Here is a 25455-nt window from a genome sequence, read left to right as displayed (position 1 = left end):
GGAAGGAGGAAGGAACAAAAGAGAAGGAAGGAGAAAGAAGAGGGAGGAAGAAAGGAATGGAAGCTGGTCAGAAGGAGATGCAACCTAGAAATGAACTCCCTGATGGTGAGAACTATAAAGCAAGCAGTGGAACAGCTTCCCTCTGGGAATTGTGGGTGCTCCACCTCTAGAGATTTTCAAGAAAAGATTGAACAACCATTTGACCAGGATGGTATAAAGCAGACATGTCAAACTCGTGGCGTCACGCAATGTATCGGGACAGTTTTGCCATTGCCATCAATGGGGTGGGCGCAACTTCCAGATGATGCATCCGGCCCGTGGGCCAGCAGTTTGACACCCCTGGTATAAAGTCTCCTGCCTTGAGCAGAGGGTTGAACTAGATGACCTCCAAAGTCCCTTCCAGGCTTACGATGCTTTTCAAAGCTGTTTTCATGGCCATTCCCATTTTCAGGGTTGTGAACTGTTTCTCTAGCTTTGCCACACAGGCAACTACAGTACAGTATAATTCTGGACATCAAAGCCATCTCAGGACAATGTAATTTACTGCCTAAGTTTCTTTTTCTTGAAATATCAGGAAATGTCAGGCTGGATTAATATTGCTAGTCTCTGCTGATCGGCTGGATTCACCCCACTGGAGAAAGTCCTCTTAAATCTTGGGTTAATGGTTTTTTTTAGGAAATATGTTAAAAAACTTTTCATGTTGCTAATACCTGATAATGACATGCCCCTCATAAATACTTGGGATAATGAGGGGGACAGTTGGTTTTAAGCATTAATTTTTCTGTTTAAGAACTAGGTTTTGCAATAAAACAATGCCAAGGTGGATGGCATTGCTGTTTTTTTTCTTAGTGAATTCTAGCATGTATTTTCTGATGTTTAACTTACTGGTCTTTCAATGATGTAGTTCACTGGCCTACCTTAGATTTTGGCTCGCTTAAGGTTTTCATCTTTTATCTTTGTGACATGGGCAAAATATAAACAAGATGCAGAAACTAACATAGATTCAGGAACAAATATCTCAGTTACTCAGTGTCATTTTCCCCCCACCTATTTTTTTTTCCAGCTTAGACTTTTCCTTGTTCATCAGAACTTGGTGGAAGTTCACTTTTGAAAGATTTGGAGATTTCTTTTACAATGCCAAGCAAAGTCAATGGGGAAGCCAGAGTCAGATAAATGTGTTACTGACTTAACTACAGTGATTCAGTTAACAAGTGTTCCAAGAAAGTTCATAAAATGAGGCAAAATTCACATAATTGTCTCATTTAGCAACAGAAGTTTTGGACTACATTATGTTCATAAGTCGAGGACTACCTGTATTAATACCGTAGACTTCTCAGAGGGCTACCTTTTTCTCTGCCAAGTTTGACAGTAGAAACTAGTTAACTACTAGTTATGACGTCAGGAGAGTCAAGTAGAGAATCCCAGTGTTAGCTAGGCATCAGATGATGCTTGAGCTCTAGAATTGTGAACAGCCTTTGAGAGAATCATACTGGTCAAACTGGATTCTGCCAACCTAGAGATTGTTAAGCTGGGCTCAGTTTCACAGAGGGAAATGCATGATTATTTTCATTAAAGAAAATTTCATATCTGGCTCATGCTGCTAACAAAGTTCCTTGCGTAGTTCCTTCTAAGTGATTAACATTGAATAGCATTATGCCACGATGATGGTTTGTCCTAGCTACTGTTTCACTCATTTAGGGAACAGGAAGAAATGCATTTGTCTTGAAATTACTTTTATGCTTCTATTTTTATGTTGAAGCCCTTTCTTCTTTCCTTGAAATGTTTGTAGATATATTTATAAATAGACATAATTACGGTACAGCCAATAAATGTAAAGTGACCTGTTTTGTCTTTCAGTAGTAACATGGTTTTCACACCCATATCTTTCAACATCCTTATGTATTTTGACCATTTTATTGTAGTTTCATAGAACATGTGATCATTACAATAATTGTATATTTGAGCAAACTGCCTGTCTCCTGCTAAAACTTTATCCTGTGGTGAAAATGCCTGTTGCTCTCTTTGTGTATATACAGCAATTTAATTTGCATAAATACTGCCTTCTATTGCCTCTATTGAGCCTCTGTTGCCACAAGCTGACTACAGGTAGTCCTCGACTTATGACCACAATTGAGCCCAAAATTTCCCTTGCTAAGCAAATGCCATTGTTATGTGAGCTTTGCCCCATTTTACGATCTTGTGACAATTGTTGCCGTTAAGTTAGAAACATGGTTGTTAAGTGAATCTGGCTTCCCCATTGACTTTGCTTGGCAGAAGGTCACAAAAAGCGATCACATGACCCTGGGACACTCCAACCATCATAAATACATGCCAGTTGCCAAGCATCTGAATTTTGATCACGTGACCATGGGGATGCTGCAACGGTCATAACAGTGAAAATGCTCATAAGTCACTTTTTTCAATGCTCTTGTAACTTTGAATGGTCACTACACACATGGTTGTAAGTTGAGGACTACCTGTATGAATGTTTACATGAGAAATAAACCCCCCTCGGTTCATGGGGGCCATTAATATATACTTTTGGGGTTAGCTATGATTGTGATGTTTTACTGAGTTAATAGTCTTGAAACCCTTTGTCTCCTAGATTTTCTTGGCCAGTGGGTGAACAACATCCTCAAACATGGGAAATATTTTTGCCAACCTTTTCAAAGGCCTCTTCGGCAAAAAAGAAATGCGTATTCTTATGGTTGGATTGGATGCCGCAGGAAAAACTACTATATTGTACAAGCTTAAACTCGGTGAAATAGTAACTACCATCCCTACTATAGGTAAGAATTCAAGCATCTCTTAATTGCAACTAATTCTGAATTTAAAATAAGATATGGGTACGTTTTGCACAGTATCACAACTCTGGGTGAAAATGTAGAATTAGCCTGTATAGGTTGCTCAGTAGCTGCTGAGTAGTAGCCAAGATCATGTTACTTCAGTTAACTCAATTAAGAGGGCAATCCGGAAATTAACCTCTGTTTGGTTATCAATGACAGACACTCGCAGATAAAGAACTTTTATTATTCACATTAGAAAACTACAACATTACATTACTTTTTGACATAATCGCTATTCAAATTGAGGCACTTGTCATAACGTCTTACAAGGTTTGAAATTCCTTAGTCGCTCAGCGCCAAATCTGGGCTATGGGGGGGTGATCAAAAGCATCCCAACAGAACTACTTCAAAAGTTCTTGGGTGCGTCTAGCGGTGTACGGGCAAGCATTATCGTGAACCAACACACTGGAAGTGATGCCATAGAAAATCCCACCAAATGAGAAGATACCAAAGGAGTACTGCTAGTGAAGTTCATGGAGCGTGGTTCGACCATCAATTCAGAAGTCTACTGTGAAACGTTACAAAAACTCAGACGAGCCATCCATAACAATGGTCTTCCGATGCGGAAGAAAGGGAATCACTGCCCGTCTTTTTTTTTTAACCTGGTGAACCAGCTCTGCCCCCTCTACTTCTGTACTGTTTAGCCTTGGATTTCTAAGAGGTGAGGCAGGTGGCAGGGTGTGGGAGACCTGGCTGTGGGGACCCTGAGGTAAGCAGGTGCAGGGCACGTGGGGCAGCTCCCCCCTCCTCCACCTTGCCTTGCGGCAGCACCAGCACACCACATGGCCACTTGTTGCGAGCAGAAGTGGACAGCAGCCACCCAGGCTCCTGCTGGGCGGGGCTGTTGGTGCCGCTGCTGCGAGGCAAGTGTCAGGAAAAAATAAGACCCAATGTCTCTTTTGGAGGCCTATAAAAATATAAGACCGGGTCTTATTTTCGGGAAAACACGGTATGTAGGAACACATTCATTCTTGTTTGGATAAAAATATATCCTATTGTTTTGAAAAGCAAGTCTAAGGTGGTCTGAGGATTCCTGAGTGAATATACAGCAGATTTAATATCTAAAAGTGTTCACTGCTTAGACTGCCTTCATTTAATTAATTACATATGCATGCTTATACTTTTCAGAGGTCCGATATTGTTCTATGTACACTCCTTGTTTTATTGATTGCATGTAATATTCTAATTTTCTGAGATTGTGGATTTGGGGTTTTCATGAGCTGTACACCATAATCATCGCAATTATGACAAATCACGGCTTGAACTATCTTGCTTTGCATGTAATGAGTCTATCTCATATATTAGTTTCCCCTTTTAAGTTGCATTACTGAAATAAATGAACTTTTGCACGATATTCTAATTTTTCGAGTTTCACCTGTATACATAAGAGAACAGGCTTAGGTGAGGGGGAAAGTGTTATAATTCAATCTATTTATGAATATGAATGAATATGTCCATAATTGCCCAGTGTATTTTAACAATGATGTAGAACTGTGCTATGAGGAGCTTACAATTTACATTTCTTATTCTTGGGGAATTAATGACAGAAAATGGATTGAAAAAAGTAGATGCAAAAAATGAAATGAAATGAAATGAACCTTTATTGTCAAAGTACAACCATGTATACATTGAGATTAGCTGAGCCTCCCTTTGTGCTCCCACCCCCAACACACAGTGACAAACAAACCCTCCATCTTACTACACCATGTGAACCAACTACACCACACACCGGCCTCCCAAGTCAATTCTGCATAAAATTCAGAAAAGATATTTCTCATTCAAAAGCCTAACAGCCCACAGATAAAAGCTGTTTTTCAACCTGTTGGTGCGGCTGGCTATACTCCTATATCTCCTACCCAATGGTAGGAGAGTAAAGAGATACCATCCAGGGTGTGAGTCATCCCTGAGAATTTTCTTCACTCTTCCAAGGCAACAGTATAAAATCATTGTAAACTTTAAAACTCAACCCATAAAATTATTGAAAACAACAAAAACCTGTCACCAATCAATTCTAATGTGTGATCATCTAATCTCCCAACACTTGGGAGAAAAGTCAGATCTTGAAGCTTTATGGAATGCTAAAAAAAGGTGGAGGCATTGAGCACCCACTTAGCTGAGACGGTGTGAAGATTCCTGCCATGGAAGAGGACTAGACGACCTCCAAGGTACCCTCCAATCTTGGAGTGCTATAATATTTTACAACATATGTGTAGCTTTTTAATTTTTCTTCTGTTTGGTTGTGCCCAATTCTCAGAAACTGCCTTTTCAGAAGTGGTTTGCCATTACTTCCTTCCTAGGGCTGAGAGAAAGTGGCTGCCCCAAGGTCACACAGTTGGCTTCATATCTCAGGCAGGACTAGAAGTCCCAGTCTCCTGGTGATTGGCCCAAAGTCACCTAGCTGGCTTTCATGCTTAAGACAGAGCTACAACTCACCGTCTCTCGGTGATTGACCCAAAGCCACCCAGCCTACTTTCATGGCTAAGGCGGGACTTGAACTCACCGTCTCCTGGTGATTGGGCCAAAGTTACCCAGCTGTCTTTGTGCTCATGTAGGAATAGAACTCACTGGCTCTTAGCTTTTTAATACCACTTTGTAAAATGTATATAGAGAGGGAAATGTTAGGTTTTTCTTTATATTATTGCGATAACTTGCTTATAAGATGTGTTTTGGCTGGCAAGGAGGATGTCATGGTTCTGACAGATGATACTCTTCAAAGAACTTAGAGGCACTGTTTACCTTAAAGAATCTTTATTCAAGTAGCATGGCATCGGCACATACATGGTCGAAGCCAAAATCTGAATTCTCCCCTTAGCATGTAGTATCAAACACAATTCCATCCTCTAATAGTCATAAATCACGTTCTCCAATTAGTTTGAAATGCAGGTTTTCCCTCCTGTTCTCCAACCCGCCATTTCTTATAATCTCTTATTTCAAAAGCCCCTGCTTTCACACACCATTACAATATTGTTATGTCTAACTAACTCCCATCACATTCCTCCTCCTGCTGCAGTAACTTCTAATTCTAAAAGTAAAGCATAGGAAAGAAAAAGGCTGCATCGCCATACGTTGTCAGCAAGAACATCTGATGTTAGCAGCGTTGACACAGAACAGGCTGTTGAAGACCAAATGTGACTGACATCTTTTATATATATAGATTTTATTAGTTTTTATAGGGTTAGGGATAAGGTGAGGTCAGGATTGGATTTGGGTTGGGGTTGGGGATGGGGTTTTTCCAAATAACATTTTCAATATTTAGCAAACAGCATAATGTCTGGGTACATGTATTTAACTAACAATAATAGATATAGTTAATTATCATATGTTGATTAATGCTAATATATATTCAAAATTACATATCACATTCCTTTCTCTCTCGACTCGTTTTTCTAGCCATTGATAGAAATTACCCCATGTTCTAAAATACACTGAATCTTCTTTCACTTTAATCTTTAAAGTCAATCTATCCATTTCTGCACACACTAAAATTTTCTTAATACTTCTTCAGTTGGTAAGTGTTCATTTTTCCAATGTTGAGCAAATAAAATTCTTGCTGCCGTTAATTTCTCATAATTTCTCATAATTAGGTCCTATTATTCCTAACTAAAATAATTCTGGTTTAAAGTCTATTTGTTTTTTAGTCATTTTCTCCAACCATAAATGTATTTTAACCCAAAAGCTTTTTGCTTTGGGGCATGTCCACTAGATATGATAATAAGTACCTGGTCTTTGTTTGCATTTCCAACAGTTGTTTGAAGTATTTTTTAACATTTTTGCTAATCTCACTGGTGTCACATGCCATGGTGGAGCAGTGGGCTAATGCCTCCTTAAGTAACACCAGCTGCCTGCAATTAGTGCAGGTTCGCATCCCACCAGGCTCAAGGTTGACTCAGCCTTCCATCCTTCCGAGGTAGGTAAAATGAGGACCCAGATTGTTGGGGGCAATAAGCTGACTTTGTAATAATGCCGCTTGGGGGGTGTGTGAAAGCCCTAATAAGCAGGCATATACATAGAATGAAGGCTACTGCTAAGCTTGTAAGCCGCCCTGAGTCTTCGGAGAAGGGCGGGATATAAATGGAATTAAAAAAAAAAAAATCTGTAAAACATTTTATATAAGTTTTCTTTATACAACACTGCCTTAGTTAATTTAACATTTCTTTCCCATAACTTTTGCCAGTCTTCTAATTTTATATTATGTCCAAAATTCTTTGCCCATATTATCAGTTTCTTTTACTTGTTCTTCCTCCATCTTTAACAGTAATCTATAGAGTTTCTTAATCAACTTTTCATCTGTTTTTAGCATTATCTGATCAATTTCTGTCTGTTCTTTATAAAATCCCATTGTTTTAGCATATTTTTCATATCTCGTTTGAATTTGCAGATATGGCCACCATGCTAGATCAATACCTTGTTCTTGTAGATCTTGTCTGTCTTTCAATTTTCCTTCATTGTCCAAAATATCTTTATTAAGTCACAACTTTATGGTAGTTAATTAAATTTGGGTAAGCAAAAGCTTCCATTGTTGAAAGCCATTCAGGTATCTTAATATAATTTTTTTGTTTTTATTTTTTCCCATTCTGAAAGAAGTGATTGACATCATCTTAAATGGATAAATTTATCTTTCTCCTATTAACTGAACACATTCTCTCATATCTGTTTAGGTTTCAATGTAGAAACAGTAGAATACAAGAATATTAGCTTCACGGTGTGGGATGTCGGTGGACAGGATAAGATCAGACCACTTTGGCGCCATTATTTCCAAAATACACAAGGTGAGTTGGTGGTGGTCTGCAATATCCACATACTATTTCAATCCATTTAATCTGCATAAGCATTCATTTGCTCCAGAACTGCATGGACAGCACCAGGAAATCTTGTGAACTGCATGAATCAAGTGGAAATGTTATGAAGAATACAAGTAGTGCTCAACAACAGTTCATTTATTGACTGAAGTTACAACGGCACTGAAAAAAATGACGGCCATTTTTCACACAACCGTTGCAGCATCCCCATGGTCAGACGCTTGGCAACTGGCATGTATTTATGGTGGTTGCCATGTTCTGGGGTCATGTGATCCCCTTTTGCAACCTTCTGACAAGCAAAGTCAATGAAGTCAGATTCGCTTAACAAACATGAGACGAACTTAACTGTAGCAAGAAAGGTGGTAAAATGGGGCAAAACTCAAAATGTCTCAGCAACAGAAAATTTGGGCTCAATTGTGGTCGTACGTTGAGAACTACCTGTATTTATTATCTCAGGATAATATAATCTGAGGACCTCAATAACACCCTTGAAAGTTACAAGAAGGATTTAAGGTTGCTAAATATATTGAATTGCAATTCTGACTGGTTGACAATTGACTCCTGAAAGAAAGAATTGTTATCAAATATTGATTTTACTGAAACCTTGACAATTGAAAATTACAGTGGATTATAAAAATTATATAAAGACAAGAACTATACAAAATTGGACTGTTTGGGTTTTGAGTTTTTGGCCAGCTTGACAAGGCTAATTACAGAGACTATGGCACTTATGATGGTTTACTCGAAAGGGGGAGATAACATGGATATAACATATTCAACAAAAAATGATAGAAAACCACGCTTAATATCTACTCTTGAAAGATTCAGCCGGAAAGATCAAAGACCTCTAGAACAGGGCTTTTCAACCTTTTCACCCATTGTACCACTTTTAGGATATGGCAACATCCGAGTACCACCAGTCGCCTAGCAAGGTGTCAAAAACTTGAGCAAAAAAAAGGAAAAAAGTGATGAAGTACAGGTAGTCCTCAACTTACAACAGTTCGCTTAGTGGCTGTTTGAAGTTACCATGGCACTGAAAAAAGTGCCCCCCAAGCCACAGCAGAGCAAGACACCTGCCTGCCTGAGGTTTTCATTGTTGTGAGCATTGGGGTGGGGTGGAGGGGTGTTTGGTTTTTATTCCCTTCCCTCTGCTGGGTGGTTGCAGCAGGTTTTGGTCACTTCACATGACCCTGGGACACTGTGACCATCATAAATATGAATCAGTTGCCAAGCATCTGAATGTACATCACAAGACCCTGGGGATGCTGCAACATTTCAGCTGACCAGAGCTTCTTTTGGGCTCAGCAGAAGTGCCAGGATCAGCACTGAGCTCCAGCTGGAGCCTGGCACTGATCCTGGCGCTTCCGCTCAACCCTGCAGCTCCAGCCATCTCACTCAGGTTTGTGCGCTGCTACCACTAGTTCAGCTCATTCCCCTCCCCCGCTACCACTTTTCTAGGATGGTTGCGTACCACCTGCCAGGTGCCAATGTACCACAGGTGGTACCCGTAACACTGGTTGAAAAGCCTTGCTCTAGAAGCAACATTTCAAGACAAGACAAATACTTTCCAAGAAGAAATTTATGCAGTACTACAACAGATACAAATCATAATAGCTCTAAACTACAAGGAGATTAAATGTAACTTTGATAACATAAATGAATACACTTCTAAATGAAGGGAATTATAACTTAATACAAACAAGAAAAATCTCACAAGATTTGGATATAACAATAAATATGGAAAAGATACCTTATGCATTAGAATGTCAAAATAAACCTGAGAAGAAAGAAGACTTAACAAAATGGACACTGCTAGGAGAATCATTGTTTGGGAGACAAAAAGCATACATCTTACGTATTATGTGTCTTCCTAACAACAACTACAAAAATACAAGAACTGTTTGACAAGTCAAAAATATTAATTTGGAAAACAATTTGGCAAAGGAAGATGATTAGAGATGGGTTTAAGAGACTTGACTCGCTCTACCAGATAGAATATTATACAAGCAAACACTTGTTTGAATATGGCTAAATAAACAAATAATTTTGACTATAAAGTGGCTTTAAAATACCGTATATACTTGAGTATAAGCCGAATTTTTCAGCCCACACTCCAGTGAACAAAAAAAAAGAACTTACCGAGGACTTGCGCGCGGCCGAGGCTTCGGTGCTTCCGGGATCGCGCGCACCTCTCCCAAGCCGCCGCCGTCCGGAGACCTGCCGAAGTTTGGGGAGGTTTGGGGAGGTGTGCGCGCACCTCCCCAAACCTCCCCAAACGTCGGCAGGTCTCCGGACCTCCGCGCCCTGCCTGCCTGCTTCTTTCCGCTGCCTGGCTACCCTACGATGTAACCCGCTTCATGATAGAGTGCGACGCCTGCAAGGACTGGTTTCACGGCAGGTAACACAAAGCGGTCATTCTCGCCTTTCCCTACCCCCCTCGCCCGCCCGCTCGCTTTTTTTTCCTCTCAAGCATCACTGGACTGGGCCAGGGAAATCAGAGAGAAGCTGGGCGTGCAGCGTCACGGCGACGGCTGGAAGCCTCGCCCAGCTAGAGACAGAGGAGGGAGGGAGGGAGGGCGCGTGCAGGCAGAGAGGGTTTGGTCAGGGCGGCGGCGGACGCGGGGAGCTGAGGCGCCGTCCGGTAGGTAGAGGCCGTTATGGGAAGGAGGCGAGAGAAGGGATGTGTGGGGGAAGTACGGGGGCCGTGTAAACGGAGTACGTGCGGCGCCGCGCGGGTCTGATAGAACTGGGCCGGCAACGGGTGCTTGTGAAGCGGCTGAGGGCTGGCTAGGAAGGGGGCGGCGGCGGACGCGGGGAGCTGAGGCGCCGTCCGGTAGGTAGAGGCCGTTATGGGAAGGAGGCGGGAGAAGGGACGTGTGGGGGAAGTACGGGGGCCGTGTAAACGGAGTACGTGCGGCGCCGCGCGGGTCTGATAGAACTGGGCCGGCAACGGGTGCTTGTGAAGCGACTGAGGGCTGGCTAGGGAGGGGGCGGCGGCGCTGGCGCTTTGTGGGTGGGACAAGGCTCTCGAGAGAGAACATGGCGGAGGCGGAACCGACCCCGCCGCTCCCTGCAGGGGAGAGAAGCTGGGCAAGCGCTGCTCCAGTCCTCGCTCTTCTTCCCTCTCCCGATTTTGCCTTCCTCTCCAAGATAAGTTCGAGCGGTAGGGGAAAGTTAGAGCCCCTTTCCGAGGCCGCCCCTTACTTGGGATTGTTGGGCGAGAAGGCGACGTGGGCACGGAGGAGGAAGTAAGTCGCGCTTTACTCGTCGCTGCGGGGGGGGGAGAAAAAAAGTTCTTGCCGGCCGGACTTGGATGGCGGCAGCGGCCTCAGCTGGGAGCCGCAGCCCCGCCTAGTCCGGTTGAGCTGAACCAGCTCAACACAAAGCGATCGGGCCTTTCCTCCCCCCCCTTTCCCTCCCCCCTCCCGCTCTAGGGCAGAGATCCCCTTCCTATCGCTCGGGGCCTTTCGTCTCTTTGGCTCGCCAGGGCTGGAGCGGCGAGAGCGAGCGGCAGAGGAGAGATGGTGGGCTCCTGGCTGCCGCTTCTGCTCTGTGCAGTTTTCCAACAGGCCTTTTTGGAGAAGAGGAGGCAGAGGCTTGCGGAGCGCGGATCCAGCCTCCGCCGGCGGCAGAGGCTTGCGGAGCGCGGATCCAGACGGCAGAGGCTTGCGGAGCGCGGATCCAGCCTCCGCCGGCGGCAGAGGCTTGCGGAGCGCGGATCCAGCCTCCGCCGCCGACAGAGGCTCGATCCGCTGTTCTGCAAGCCTCCGCCGCCGGTTAATACCCTGTATTCAGCTCTGGGAAGTGGGGGGAAGGGGGAGTTTGGGAGGAGGGGGAGTGGGAGCTCCACGGTGCAAAAATAAAGCCCTGCCGCTCTTCGCGTTGCTTGCCCGACTGGCTGTCACGGGACCGCACGGATCGCCTCGCTCCCACCGGCAGCTGATTCCTTCGAGTTTGGTCTCGAGCGATTTTGCATTTTCTCCAGTGCTGAAAGCCACTCGGGGAACTTGAGTTACCGGCTCCCCGATCGCTCCACCCTCATCTTCTCTTCGTTCCCGCTTCCCCCCGAAGGTTCCTCTCGCCGTCCGTGACTAAAGTCCCACTCCCACCCCCCGCGGCAGGTTGGATCCCCCCCAACTATCTTGAGTACCTCCTAGAGCCCCGCGCTGCCCTGCCCCAGGCCACCGCAGCCGGAGAGGACGGCTCTGAAGTTAGATATTCCGCCCGTAAGTCGCAGAGGGACCCCGGGTGTTCATAATTGATCCATAAAAACCTAATACCGAATAAAAGTACGATACATCAATAAAAAGATCCAATTTGATTTCCCCCCCCCCCCGCCACACACACACACACACAGGTTGGAGACCCTCCGACGTGGCTTGGGCACCCAGAGGCTCCCGCTGCCCCCTTTTCTCCACCGGGCGAGAGAGGCAAAACGTGCACCAGCCCTGCCCCCATCCACCTCCAGTATGGATGGCTCTGCCAAAAGAAAAGCAGCCGAAGCAAGCCTCCCATTGAGAGAATGGGGCAGCGGAGGCTTGCAGAACGGCGGATCGAGCCTCTGCCGGCGGCGGAGGCTTGCAGAACGGCGGATCCCAGCCTCGGCTTATACTTGAGTCAAGAACTTTTTCCAGTTTTTGGGGGTAAAATTAGGGGTCTCGGCTTATACTTGAGTCGGCTTATACTCAAGTATATACGGTAAGTGGGATAAGAGAGATAAGTAATATAGTATTTTTTGATAAGACAAAATGTAAAAATATTGGGATGATGTAAGTGAAAGAAAAGTTTGAACTTTAAAGACAAGTTTGAAAAGATTTAGGATTAAGGAATGATTGAAATATTGAGGGGAAATTAGGCTTAATAACAACTTTGAAAAAAGCATATAGTGATTCAATCAATTTTTAGAAATAGAAGTGAAATATAAATTATTAGAAAAGGTGTTATAGGTAGATGTTATGCTAGATAAGTAGTATAGTATTTCTACGATACATGAAATATGAAAATACTGGGATGATACATTTAAGTGGAAAATTTGTATATTTAGATGTTAATTACTGAGAAAATTATTGTTAAGGAATTTGTTGTGCAGAGATCTCCTTGTGCTACCAAAGAGTTGCACAGACAAGGAAGGGTACTGAGAGCAGTAAGAGTCACACGAGTACACTGAGTAGTTTACTTTTGAGGTGGTGTAAGAACAAAAATGCACAATCAAAAATAAACAGTCCAAGTAGCAATCCAAAATACAAAGTCTTCTTACCGGTCCAGAGGTCAATACACAGTTCAGGTAACAGCAAAAACAGTAACAGTAGAGAGCAGTGAATTCAGAGTGAGAAAGAAGCTACGTTACTAGCTCCCTCTTATGGCCATGAGAACACTTACAGACCCATTGGCCAATTAACATCTTAAAGACATAACATCATGGTTAATATGTTTTCAACCCAACATTGTAGGCTAACACCATATGCCTAACAATTATGATTTATAAGAATTCTTTGAATATTATGGAGAAATTGAGCTTAAACAAGATTTATGAAAATAAGATATATGGTGAATCAATAAGATGACTTTTATGAAAATAACAAGTTGATAAAATGCTATCTATGCTCTCGGGCCGTTCGCAGACAGTGTTGGCAGGGGGGCAGAGGTCAGCCCCTAGGCCCCTTAGTTGTGGGGTGCCTCAGGGGTCGATACTCTCGCCCCTCCTGTTCAACATCTATATGAAGCCGCTGGGTGAGATCATTCGGGGTGAGGTATCATCAATATGCTGATGATTCCCAGCTTTTTATCTCCACCCTGAACCAACCCAGTGATGCCCTCGATGTCATGTCTCGTTGCCTGGAAGCAGTACAGATTTGGATGGGGAAGAACAGGCTCCGGCTCAACCTGGCCAAGACCAAGTGGCTTTACGTACCGGCATCTCGTTTAGTCCAAGAGGTTCCATCTTTGGTTATGGGAGGAGAGGTGTTACCTCCCGTTGATAGGGCACGTAATTTAGGCGTCCTCCTGCATTCACGACTCAGTTTTGAAGATCATATTGGAGTCGTGGCCAGGGGGGCATTTGCCCAGGTTCGCCTGGTGCGCCAGTTGTGCCCCTATCTGGACCGAGATGCTCTACGTACGGTCACTCACGCACTCGTTACCTCCCGTATAGATTACTGCAATGCTCTCTACATGGGGCTGCCCTTGAAGACCACCCGGAGGCTCCAGCTGTTGCAGAATGCGGCCGCGCGGGTAGTGATGGGAGCATCCCGATACTCCCATATTACGCCCTTCCTGCGTGAGCTGCATTGGTTATCGGTTGTCCTCCGGGTGAGATTTAAGGTGCTGGCACTTACCTTTAAAGCCCTACCTGGCTTAGGCCTGGGATATTTGCAGGACCGTCTGCTGCCGGGAACGATCTCCCATCGCCCAGTATGCTCACACAGGGTGCCGTCGGCTAGACAATGTCGGCTGGCGACCCCCAGGGGTAGGGCCTTCTCTGGGAGCGCCAGCCCTATGGAACCAACTTCCCCTTGAGCTCCGGATGGCCCCGGATCTCCGGTCCTTTCGCCGCAGCCTTAAAACACTTCTTTTCCATCAGGCTGACCTGAACTGACGACAGGGATTTTAAAATGTTTTTTAATTTTTAACTTCAATTTTAATTTATTTTATTGGGGCTGTTAATTTAATTCTTTTTAACTTTTGTATTGTTGTATTTTATTGTTCCCCTTCATGGATTACTGCCTTGTCGTGGCGAAGGGGCTTGCATAATTCAATGAAGCTATGAGCTATGCCGTGCAGGGCCACCCAAGACGGACAGGTCATAGCAGAGAGTTCTGACAAAACGTGATCCACTGGAGAAGGAAATGGCAACCCACTCCAGTATCTTTGCCATGAAAACCCTATGGACAGTACCAAAAGGCAAAACGATATGACGCCGGAAGATGAGCCCCTCAGGTCGGAAGGCGTCCAATATGCTACTGGGGAAGAGCAGAGGGCTAGTACTAGTAGCGCCAGAAAGAATGAAGCGACTGGGCCAAAGCCGAAAGGACGCTCAGCTGTGGCTATGTCTGGTGGTGAAAGGAAAGTCCGATGCTGTAAAGATTTTTTCTCCATAGGAACCTGTAATGTAAGATCCATGAATCAAGGCAAGCTGGACGTGGTCAAACAAGAGATGACAAGACTAAACATTGACATCTTAGGTATCAGCGAACTAAAATGGACAGGAATGGGTGAATTTAATTCAGATGACCATCAGGTATACTACTGCGGGCAAGAATCCCTCAGAAGAAATGGAGTAGCCTTCATAGTCAATAAAAAAATAGGAAAAGCAATACTGGGATACAATCCTCAAAATGACAGAATGATCTCAGTTCGAATCCAAGGCAAACCATTCAATATCACAGTAGTCCAAGTCTATGCCCCAACCACCGGTGCTGAAGAGGATGAAATTGACCGGTTCTATGAAGCCCTACAGCACCTTATAGAACTAACACCCAGAAATGATGTCCTTATCATCATGGGGGATTGGAATGCTAAAGTAGGAAGCCAAAAGATAACCGGAATAACAGGCAAGTTTGGCCTTGGAGTACAAAATGAAGCAGGGCACAGGCTGATAGAATTTTGTCAAGAGAATACGATGGTCATAGCAAACACTCTTTTCCAACAACCCAAGAGACGGCTTTACACATGGACATCACCAGACAGTCAACACAGAAATCAGATTGACTATATGCTCTGCAGCCCAAGATGGAGAAGCTCTATACAGTCAGTAAAAACAAGACCAGGAGCTGACTGTGGCTCAGACCATGAACTTCTTGTTGCAAAGTTTAGGCTTAAATTAAAGAAAGTAGGGAAAAGCGCTAGGCCAGTCAGGTATGAATTAAATCATATCCCTGTTGAATATACAGTAGAGGTGACAAATAGATTTAAGGAATTAGATCTGATAGACAAGAGTGCCTGAAGAACTATGGACAGAGGTAGCAACCAAAACCATCCCAAAGAAAAAGAAATGCAAGAAAGGAAAATGGCTGTCTGAGGAAGCTTTGCAAATAGCTGAGGAAAGGAGGGAAGCGAAAGGCAAGGGAGAAAAAGAAAGATATGCCCAATTAAATGCAGAATTCCAAAGAATAGCTAGAAGAGATAAGAATGCTTTCTTAAATGAACAATGCAAAGAAATAGAAGAAGACAATAGAATAGGGAGGACCAGAGATCTTTTCAAGAAAATTGGAGAGATGAAAGGAACGTTTCATGCAAAAATGGGCATGATAAAGGACCAAAACGGCAGGGACCTAACAGAGGCAGAAGAGATTAAGAAGAGGTGGCAAAAGTACACAGAAGAACTATACAAGAATGAGCTTAACGTCCCTGATAATCACAATGAGGTGGTCACTGACCTCGAGCCAGACATCCTAGAATGTGAAGTGAAGTGGGCCTTAGAAAAGCTGAGCAACAACAAAGCTAGTGGAGGTGACAGTATTCCAGCTGAGCTATTCAAAATCTTAAAAGACGATGCAGTAAAAGTGCTACACTCAATTTGCCAGCAAATTTGGAAAACTCAACAGTGGCCACAGGATTGGAAAAGATCAGTTTACATTCCAATTCCAAAGAAAGGCAGTGCCAAAGAATGTTCAAACTATCGCACCATTGCACTCATTTTTCATGCTAGTAAAGTTATGCTTAAAATTCTACAAGCTAGACTCCAGCAGTATGTGGATCGAGAACTACCAGAAGTACAGGTAGGATTTCGAAGAGGCAGAGGAGCTAGAGATCAAATTGCTAACATACGCTGGATCATGGAGAAAGCTAGAGAGTTCCAGAAAAACATCTACTTCTGCTTCATTGACTATGCTAAAGCCTTTGATTGTGTGGATCATAACAAACTCTGGCAAGTCCTTAAAGAGATGGGCATACCAGACCATCTTATTTGTCTCTTGAGAAATCTATATGCGGGCCAAGAAGCAACAGTGAGAACTGGACACGGAACCACTGATTGGTTCAAAATTGGGAAAGGAGTCCGGCAAGGCTGTATACTGTCGCCTTGCCTATTTAACTTATATGCAGAGCACATCATGAGAAAGGCAGGGCTAGATGAATCAAAAGTTGGAATTAAGATTGCCGGAAGAAACATCAACAACCTAAGATATGCAGCTGATACCACTCTAATGGCAGAAAGTGAAGAAGAACTAAAGAGCCTCTTGTTGCGGGTGAAGAAGGAGAGTGCAAAACTTGGGTTGAAACTAAACATTAAGAAAACCAAGATCATGGCATCTGGCCCTCTCAATTCCTGGCAAATAGATGGGGAAGAAATGGAGGTAGTGACAGATTTTATTTTCCTGGGCTCCAAGATCACTGCAGATGGGGACTGTAGCCAAGAAATTAAAAGACGCTTGCTCCTTGGGAAGGCCTGGAGGAACATTGTCCATAGGGTCGCGATGGGTCGGACACGACTTTGCAACTAACAACAACAACATTTTATTATTGTTAGCCGCCCTGAGTCCTTCGGGAGATAGGGCGGCATATAAGTCCCAAAAATAAATAAATAAATAAATAAATATGGATGCTATTGTTGGTATAAATATAGAAGAAAATTTTTATTTAATCATTTATATATGAAAAATATCAAATATCAAAAATTATATATTTGTTTAATGCTGAAGAAGGAGAATAATATTGGGAGAAGAGAGGATCGAGGAAATATCAATTGGTATACTAATTATGGAAATATAAAAATTATTATTGAAGCTGTTTCCAGTGGAGCAGTCGGAAGATTCGGAATGCCGAACCCTTTAGCTGAAATTTCTTTCTGTTGAGGACCCTAAGGGGCCAGAACCCACCCTGAAGAGGTGGAATGAAGGAAGGAAATCCCAGGGACTTAGGAGAGATGGCGGTCTCCCTAAACGGTCCAGGAGAAGCCTTCCAGAAACCAACAGAAGAAAAGGCTGGCTAACTCCATTGTCCAGCCATAGCTGAAAACAACGGAAGTCACAAGCTTATATTAAGCGGATTTTAAACAGCATGCTTGAATCTGGGTAAGAATATTGATTTTCTCTATCCTACCTATTTTCCTGAAGAAAAAAGTCCCCAAAATAAGAGATCTCTGAAAAAAAAGGAGGGGGTTTCTACTCCCTCCTTTTGGCTACCTGCGGCGAAACTTATCCTTTAGAGAGAGAGAAAAAAAGACTAGAAAGATCTAAAAATGAGCAAATGCTGACACCTACTGGTGGGTGAGGATTAAGTTTTAATAAAGTACAGCTGTGTAAATAAGTGAGACTAACAAATCTGAAGCAATGAATACTTCACAAAAGGAAACATATGATAAGCGGCAACCATTTCAAAGGACAATTATTTTAAACTACAAAGAAATACAGAACAACTTTGAGAGTATGAATCAACTTATCTCCAACTTAATTTCACTCCAAGAAATTTCCCAGGAAAATACAGTAGAGATGACTGAACATAATTCTGAGGATAGAGACTTAAAGATGGAACTGTATAAAATAAAATATCATGATTTAATTCAAGTGGGAGATATTTCAATGCGTCCAAGCAACTTTGAAGATAAGAAAAAGAATGAGAAAAAATACTTTACAGAGAAACGAATGATGCAGCAAAATACACTGATTAAGAAAGGCAATGGCCAGAGAAAAAAGAATAAAATGGAAACCAAGAAAATAGATGATGGGACTTATCAGAGAGAATACTTAAAAAAGAAACATTTGTTTGAATATGGCTAAAGAAATGGAAAAACATTGGAATATATTACTCTTAGAGGGATGATTTTTTTTAACTAATACAATATGTTTTTTTTTCCTTTCTGTAAAAAAAAGTTGAAATGATTTAAACAAAGCAAATGTTTTAGTTATTTAAATGTGATGATAAGAAAAGCATAAAATGTGTTTTGAATTAGAATTAAAGGATTAGATGATTAGATCTATTGAATGGAATGCTTAAAGTTTAGATTAAATATATTCTCAGCTATGGTTAAAAATAAGAAATTGAGGGAATAAATATATATTAAATTAGGAGGGATACATATTTTATTTTTAAAAATTTTTTCTATTGCTTTTATAAAAACATTAAAACAAAAAATACATATAAAAACAAAACATAACATAAACAATACAATCAACAAAAATACAAAAAGAATACTTAACTTCCATTATTCTTAATCTTTCTAATCATTTTCAGGTGACTTCCTCAAGTCCCCCCTATCTGCGTTTCATTGTAGATCATTAGCAATTTCTATTTCATAATTCTAAATCATATTTAATATCTATATTTAATTTCTTATTTAACAATCATTCTTTCATATTATCTTTAATACTAAACATTAAACTCTAAAACTGCAACCTATAAGCATTTCCAAGTCCATTTCAAACTAATTAATATGACAGTATTTCTTCAAATAGTCCTTAAATTTCTTCCAATCTTCTTCCACCGACTCTTCTCCCTGGTCACGGATTCTCCCGGTCAGCTCGGCGAGTTCCATATAGTCCATCATTTTCATCTGCCATTCTTCCACAGTTGGTATTTCTTGTGTCTTCCAATTCTTGGCTATCAAAATTCTTGCCGCTGTTGTGGCGTACAGAAAGAGAGTAACATCTTTTTGGGGAATTTCTTTTCCGACTATACCCAATAAGAAGGCTTCTGGTTTCTTAATAAATGTGTTTTTCAACACTTTCTTTAATTCATTATAGATCTTTTCCCAGAAGTCTTTTACTATGGGGCAAGTCCACCACATGTGGTAAAAGGTTCCTTCTACAGCTTTACATTTCCAGCATTTATTATCATGTGTGTGATAAATTTTTGCAAGTTTAATCGGTGTTACATACCACCTATACATCATCTTCATCATATTTTCTTTCAAAACATTGCATGCTGTAAACTTAATACCCTTTTTCCACATCCTCTCCCAGTCCTCCATCATAATGTTGTGCCCCACATCATTAGCCCAATCAATCATCACTGATTTCACTTGTTCATCTTCCATGTGCCACTCCAGCAATAAATTATACATCTTGGAAAGATTCTTTGATTTTGTATCTAACAATAACGTTTCCAATTTGGATTTCTCTATTTGAAAACCTATTTTTTTATCCATTTTATACACTTCATTCATTTGGTAATATTGAAAACAATCATCAACATTATCTTTCATCTGCTCATGTTTTTATCTTAAATTGGTCTCCTTCTTGTACCAATATATCCTTATATTTCAGCCACTTGGTTCCCATATTTGACCTTTTCTGGGCCTTAGTCTCTAGCGGTGAAATCCACTTGGGTGTTTTACTTTCTAACAGATCTTTATATCTCATCCACACATTAATCAATGACTTTCTAGTTATATGATTTTTAAAACCTTTGTGGACCTTTATCTTATCATACCATAAATATGCATGCCATCCAAATACATTGTCAAAAGCTTCCAAATCTAATACATCTGTATTCTCTAACACAAACCAATCTCTCAACCAGCAAAAAGCAGCAGCTTCAAAATAAAGTTTCAAATCTGGCAGGGAAAAGCCCCTTCTATCTTTTGAATCTGTTAACAGCTTGAACTTAATTCTAGGTTTTTTCCCCTGCCAGATGAATTTCGATAATACCTTTTGCCATTCTTTAAAACAATTCAACTTTTCAATAATTGGAAGTACTTGAAATAGAAACAACATTTTTGGCAATACATTCATCTTAACTGAGATTCGGCCCATCAAAGACAATTTCAAATTTGTCCAAATATCTAAATCTCTCTTAATTTCATTCCACATTTTATCATAATTATCTTTATACAAATTCAAATTTTTTGCTGTCATATTTACACCCAGATACTTCACCTTTTTTACAAACATCAAACCAGTGGCTTCCTTTAACTTACTTTTTTCCTCTAATGACAGATTTTTCCCTAAAACTTTGGTTTTATTCTTATTCAATTTAAAACCTGCAACATGTCCGAACTCTTGTATTATTTCCAGTGCTTTAATTGCACTGGTCTCTGGATCTTGTAATGTTAAGACCAAATCATCAGCAAAGGCTTTTAGCTTATATTGTTTCGAACCCACTACAATCCCTTTCACACCTTCCTCTTTCCTTATCATATTCAGCAAAACTTCCAGAACCGTAATAAATAACAGAGGGGAGAGTGGGCACCCTTGCCTGGTACCCTTTTCAATTCTAATTTCCTCTGACACCACATTATTAACTATAATTTTGCTTTTTGCTCAGAATAGATTGCATTTAAACCATTCATAAAACTCTGCCCAACCTCCATATTTTCAAAATTCTTTTTCATAAAACTCCAAGAAATATTGTCAAAGGCCTTCTCCGCATCAATTAACATTAATATAGCCTTAGAGTTCTTTTTGGCCTCTAACCTTTCCAAAATATCAACTATGTTCCTAATATTGTCCTTCATATGTCTACCAGGTAAAAAACCTGCTTGATCATGATGAATAAGATCTTGAAGGACCTTCTTCAGTCTTGTAGCCAAGATATTAGCAAAAATTTTGTAATCCACATTTAACAAGGAGATTGGGTGGTAATTCTTTACTTGAGCTCTGTCTGTATCTGGTTTAGGTATCAACGTAATAAATGCTTCTCTCCAGGTCTCGGGCGCCTTGACCCCCTCTAGTAATTCATTGCATACTTCCATCAGTGGCTGAATAAGCCAGTCTTTCAATGTCTTATAGTATTTTACTGTCAATCCGTCAGGTCCTGGTGCCTTGCCAATTTGCATTTGATTAATTGCTGCCTCCAATTCTTGTCTTGTAATCTGGTAATTGAGTAGGGTCCTTTTCTCTTCAGGAATTTTCTGCCATCCATATTTGTCCAAAAACTGTTCTGTTTTAATTAAATCCTCTTTTTCTTTCTTGCATAGCTGCTTATAATATTTTTGAAAACATTTCCTAATTTCTGCAGGGTTCTCAATAGTCTTTTCCTCTTGCGTTATCATAGTTATTGTACTTTGTTTCTGTCTCTTTTTCAACTGCCAAGCTAGTAACTTCCCACATTTATTTGCCGATTCAAAAGAACTTTGCTTCATCATTTTTATTTTCCATTCAGTTTCTTAATTAATTATCTGAGAAAATTGTGATTGAAAGGCCTTTATTTCTTTTTGAACCTGTTGATTCTTTGGATTACTCCTCATTTTTTTCTCTTTCTCTTTCAATTGGTTCATGATGTTATCTTTCTTTTCATTTTGGGCCTTCTTCCTTATTACATTCTGTTGAATCAAAAAACCTCTCATAACTGCCTTACTTGCGTCCCAAATGACCCTTTTTTCTATCTCTGTATTCAAATTTATCTCAAAATAGTCTCTTATGGTCTTTTGTGCCTTCTCAACGATCTGTTCACTTCTCAGCAAGGCATCATTCATTCTCCATCTAAGCGAACCCTGTAGAAACAGTTTTAATTCCAGCAGCACAGCATTATGGTCAGAACAAGTGTTTGGGCAATCTCTGATTTGTTTATTCTCGGGGCCAAATCTCTTGTTGTCCATATATAATCGAGGCGGGAAAACAATTTATTTGCATCAGAGAAATACGTGAAGTCTTTCTCCAATGGCTTTTTCAATCTCCAAGTATCAATCATATCAAAATTGTCCATCATTTCAAAGAAAGTCTTTGGTAGTCTTCCATCATTAGAAATCTTCTGTCTTTGTGTTCTATCCATCAATGTGGAGACTACTCCATTCAAGTCTCCCATCAAGATTATCTTATAATCCATATAATCCAAAAGTACATCGTGTATCTTCTTGTAAAATTCACCCTTAACCTTCATTTGGTGCGTAAATTCCAAGCATCAGCAACTTATCGCCTTGTGCTGTTACTTCAACTGCAACATATCTTCCCTCCTCATCTTTAAACAATAATTTTGCTTCAAATTTCTCTTTAACATAAATCACTACTCCTTGTTTCTTAACTTTATCTGCCGAAATAAATTCTTGACCTAATCTTTTATTTTGCAAAATTTTTCTATGAGTTCTCATCACATGTGTTTCTTGTAGGCATATCACATCCAAATTCTGTTTTTGCAACACGTGATGGATTCTATTTCTTTTAGGTTTCGAATTTAAACCATTCACATTCCATGATAAAATTCTTAGTGCCATATTGTTTTACTGTACTGCTCTTGGCTCAGCTCCTGCCCCGGCTCCTAGCGGCCCTACGTCAAAAAGAGGTGGTAATTCCAGTTGTGGGCCAGGTCTTGCTCCTGCTTCCGATTCAAGATCTTTTACTTTCTTCTCCAGAAATCTTTCCTTCTCTCCCAATGTTCAAATTCGAATCTTCTTCTGTTGGTATTTAAAATATAATCCTTCGGGGAATTCCCAACGGAAGTAGATCCCTTTCTTTCTTAGGGCACTAACCAAATCTGTATAATTGCTTCTTAAATCCAAGAAGAATTTTGGGATAACCTTAAAAAGGACCACCTGTTGCTCTTGGACTTTCAAATTCTTTTGATAGTGAAGGCCCAAAATTTTATCTCTTTGTTCTTTAGTTTGAAAAACCACCATACAATCACTTGTAAATTTCAAATCTCTCTTCTTTGGTTTTGCTCCACATCTATAGGCCTTCACTATTATTGTTTCCACTTCTTCTTTTGTCAAATCCCACGATGCTTCAAATTCCTGGATTATTGTTGCCCTTAAGTTACCTTGTTCTATCTCGGGAAATCCTCGAATTCTTAAGTTCATTTCCCTCTCCTTCATCTGCAGGGAAGCAATTGCTACCTGAGCTTGGTACTGTTGTCTTTCCAAATCCTGGACACGTCCTGTTTCCAGCTGAGTAACTCTTGTATCCACTTCTGAAACCTCTGTCTTGATCTGTCTTGATGTGTTTTGAATTAGAGTTAAAGGATTAGATGATTAGATCTATTGAATGGAGTGCTTAAAGTTTAGATTAAATATATTCTCAGCTATGGTTAAAAATAATAAGAAATTGAGGGAATAAATATATATTAAATTAGGAGGGACACATATTTTAAGTAGTATGTTATTTTTTGTATTTCAGTGCTTTGTCTTTTTTTCTTTTCTCTTTTTCTCCTCTTTTTTGTCTCTGTCCTTTTCTCTTTCTACTTTTTTACCTATTGATTAAGAAATATAAAAGTATGAGAGGGCTTATATGGAAAAAATAGAATTAAATCCACCAATGTAAATGTAATTAATTGTTGAGAAAATTGTCACTAGTAAGAATATTTAGAATTTGGGGGGAGAAATAAACTGAAACGAGCACGGTAACAGGATTTACGATAAGGCAACTAAAATGACAAATAGGAATATTGGAAAAACTATATACTTAATTGTTTATCAAAATAATGAGAATTGTTTTAATCTAATGTTTGCAAAGAAAGATACTTTGGGGAAAGGGGAAATCAACTGAAATTAACATATGGAATATAGATTATAGAAATCAATTGTTAAAGATTGTCTTATAAATGTTACCCAGACAACATACTGTTTACAAATGACTGAATGATTTATGTTCTGTTAAAAAAACAATAAAATATGTACAAACTAAATAAATAAAAATTATTGACTATTAATTAACTATTATTGATTGTATATTTTTTTAAAAAAAATCATGAACCAAGACAACATGCTGTACACCAGGCACTAAGGTTGTTATTGTAAAAAATCAATCAAATGTTTACACAATTCTCCCTTTGCTGTGATCTTAGGTGATCCTTTGTGCCTGGCACACCAGCAGCCTTTGCTTAATCTGGATTGCCTCATACAAATATGAAATGCTGATTGTTTTTCTTGTGCTAAATCAAAGAAAGAAAATAGAGAATTGTTTGTTTGAGGTTAAGAATGGAAGATTAAGTGCAGCGTTACAGTTATATAAAGTTATGTCTTTCAGCTTCTTATCTGTGTAATTGGTAGTTTATGCAAAAACATCCAGTTTCTTCCTTCCCTACCTCCCTCTTCTCTCTTTTTCTGTCCCTTCCTTTCTTCCTCACTCCCTCTTTTCTTTCTTTCTCTCTCCTCCTCCCCTCCCTCATCTCTTCCTCCTCTTTTTGTCTCCCTCCCTCCCACCTTATGCCTCTTTTTTTCTCTGTTCTCTTTTCCTGTCTCTTTCTCCCCTCCCTCCTTCCTTCTGTTCCTTCCTATCATTTCTTTATCTCATCTCTCTCCTCTCCTCTCTCCCTTTCTTTCTCTTCCTTCCTTCCTTCCTTCCTTCCTTCCTTCCTTCCTTTCCCTTCCTCCCATGGTCACACACAACCTCTTTCAAGGTGACCTTTTAATCACTTTACCAGCAGGTTAACCACATCAGCATGTTGCTGTTAGAAAATTGAGTAATAATGCTTATGTGAGATAAATACAACAGTGGGGATGTGCTATTTTTCCCCGCATCCAGAAGTCAATTTCGTATTGCTTGAAGCCTAATGTGGCAGGATGTTTCTCTCCCTGTATGTATATACCCACTAAGACTTAAATTCTAAAAATAATAATTTCTCCCTCTAAATGAAGACACCCCCCTCCCCCACTGCTTATATTTGAACCGAAGAACCTAGAGTATTGTTTCTCAACCTTGGCTATTTTAAGATGTGTGGACTTCATCTCTGAATTCTCCATCCGGCATACTGGCTGGGGAATTCTGGGAGTCAGAATCCACACTTATTTTATACAGGTAGTCCTCGACTTATGACCATGCATTTAGTGACTGTCCGAAGTTAAGATGGCGTGGACAAAAGTGGTTGAAATGTTTTTCACATGACTGTTGCAGCATCCCTATGGTCACATGATCCAAATTCGGACACTTGGTAACTGGCATGGATTTATGGTGGTTGCGGTGTCCCAAGGTCATGTGATCCCCTTTGGCAACCTTCTGACAAGC

General features: G+C 40.7%; 1 protein-coding gene across 3 annotated transcripts in view; it reads left to right on the top strand.

Annotated features, from left to right (window-relative positions):
• The window catches only part of LOC308675951 (ADP-ribosylation factor 1), a 33619-nt gene that overhangs the window by 1501 nt on the left and 6663 nt on the right, over positions 1-25455 (top strand). For all 3 annotated transcript variants that reach the window (XM_081341628.1, XM_081341627.1, XM_081341629.1), the window contains exons 2-3: positions 2606-2789; positions 7505-7615. In XM_081341628.1, coding sequence (XP_081197754.1) covers positions 2642-2789; positions 7505-7615 — 259 coding nt within the window. In that variant the 5' untranslated portion in view covers positions 2606-2641. The remainder of the gene's footprint in view (positions 1-2605; positions 2790-7504; positions 7616-25455) is intronic.

The sequence above is a fragment of the Vipera berus genome, assembly GCF_964194415.1.
Source record: "Vipera berus genome assembly, chromosome: W".
NCBI lineage: Eukaryota > Metazoa > Chordata > Lepidosauria > Squamata > Viperidae > Vipera > Vipera berus.
The sequence above is the reverse complement of the archived record's forward strand: the minus strand, read 5'-3'. Positions and strand labels throughout refer to the sequence as shown.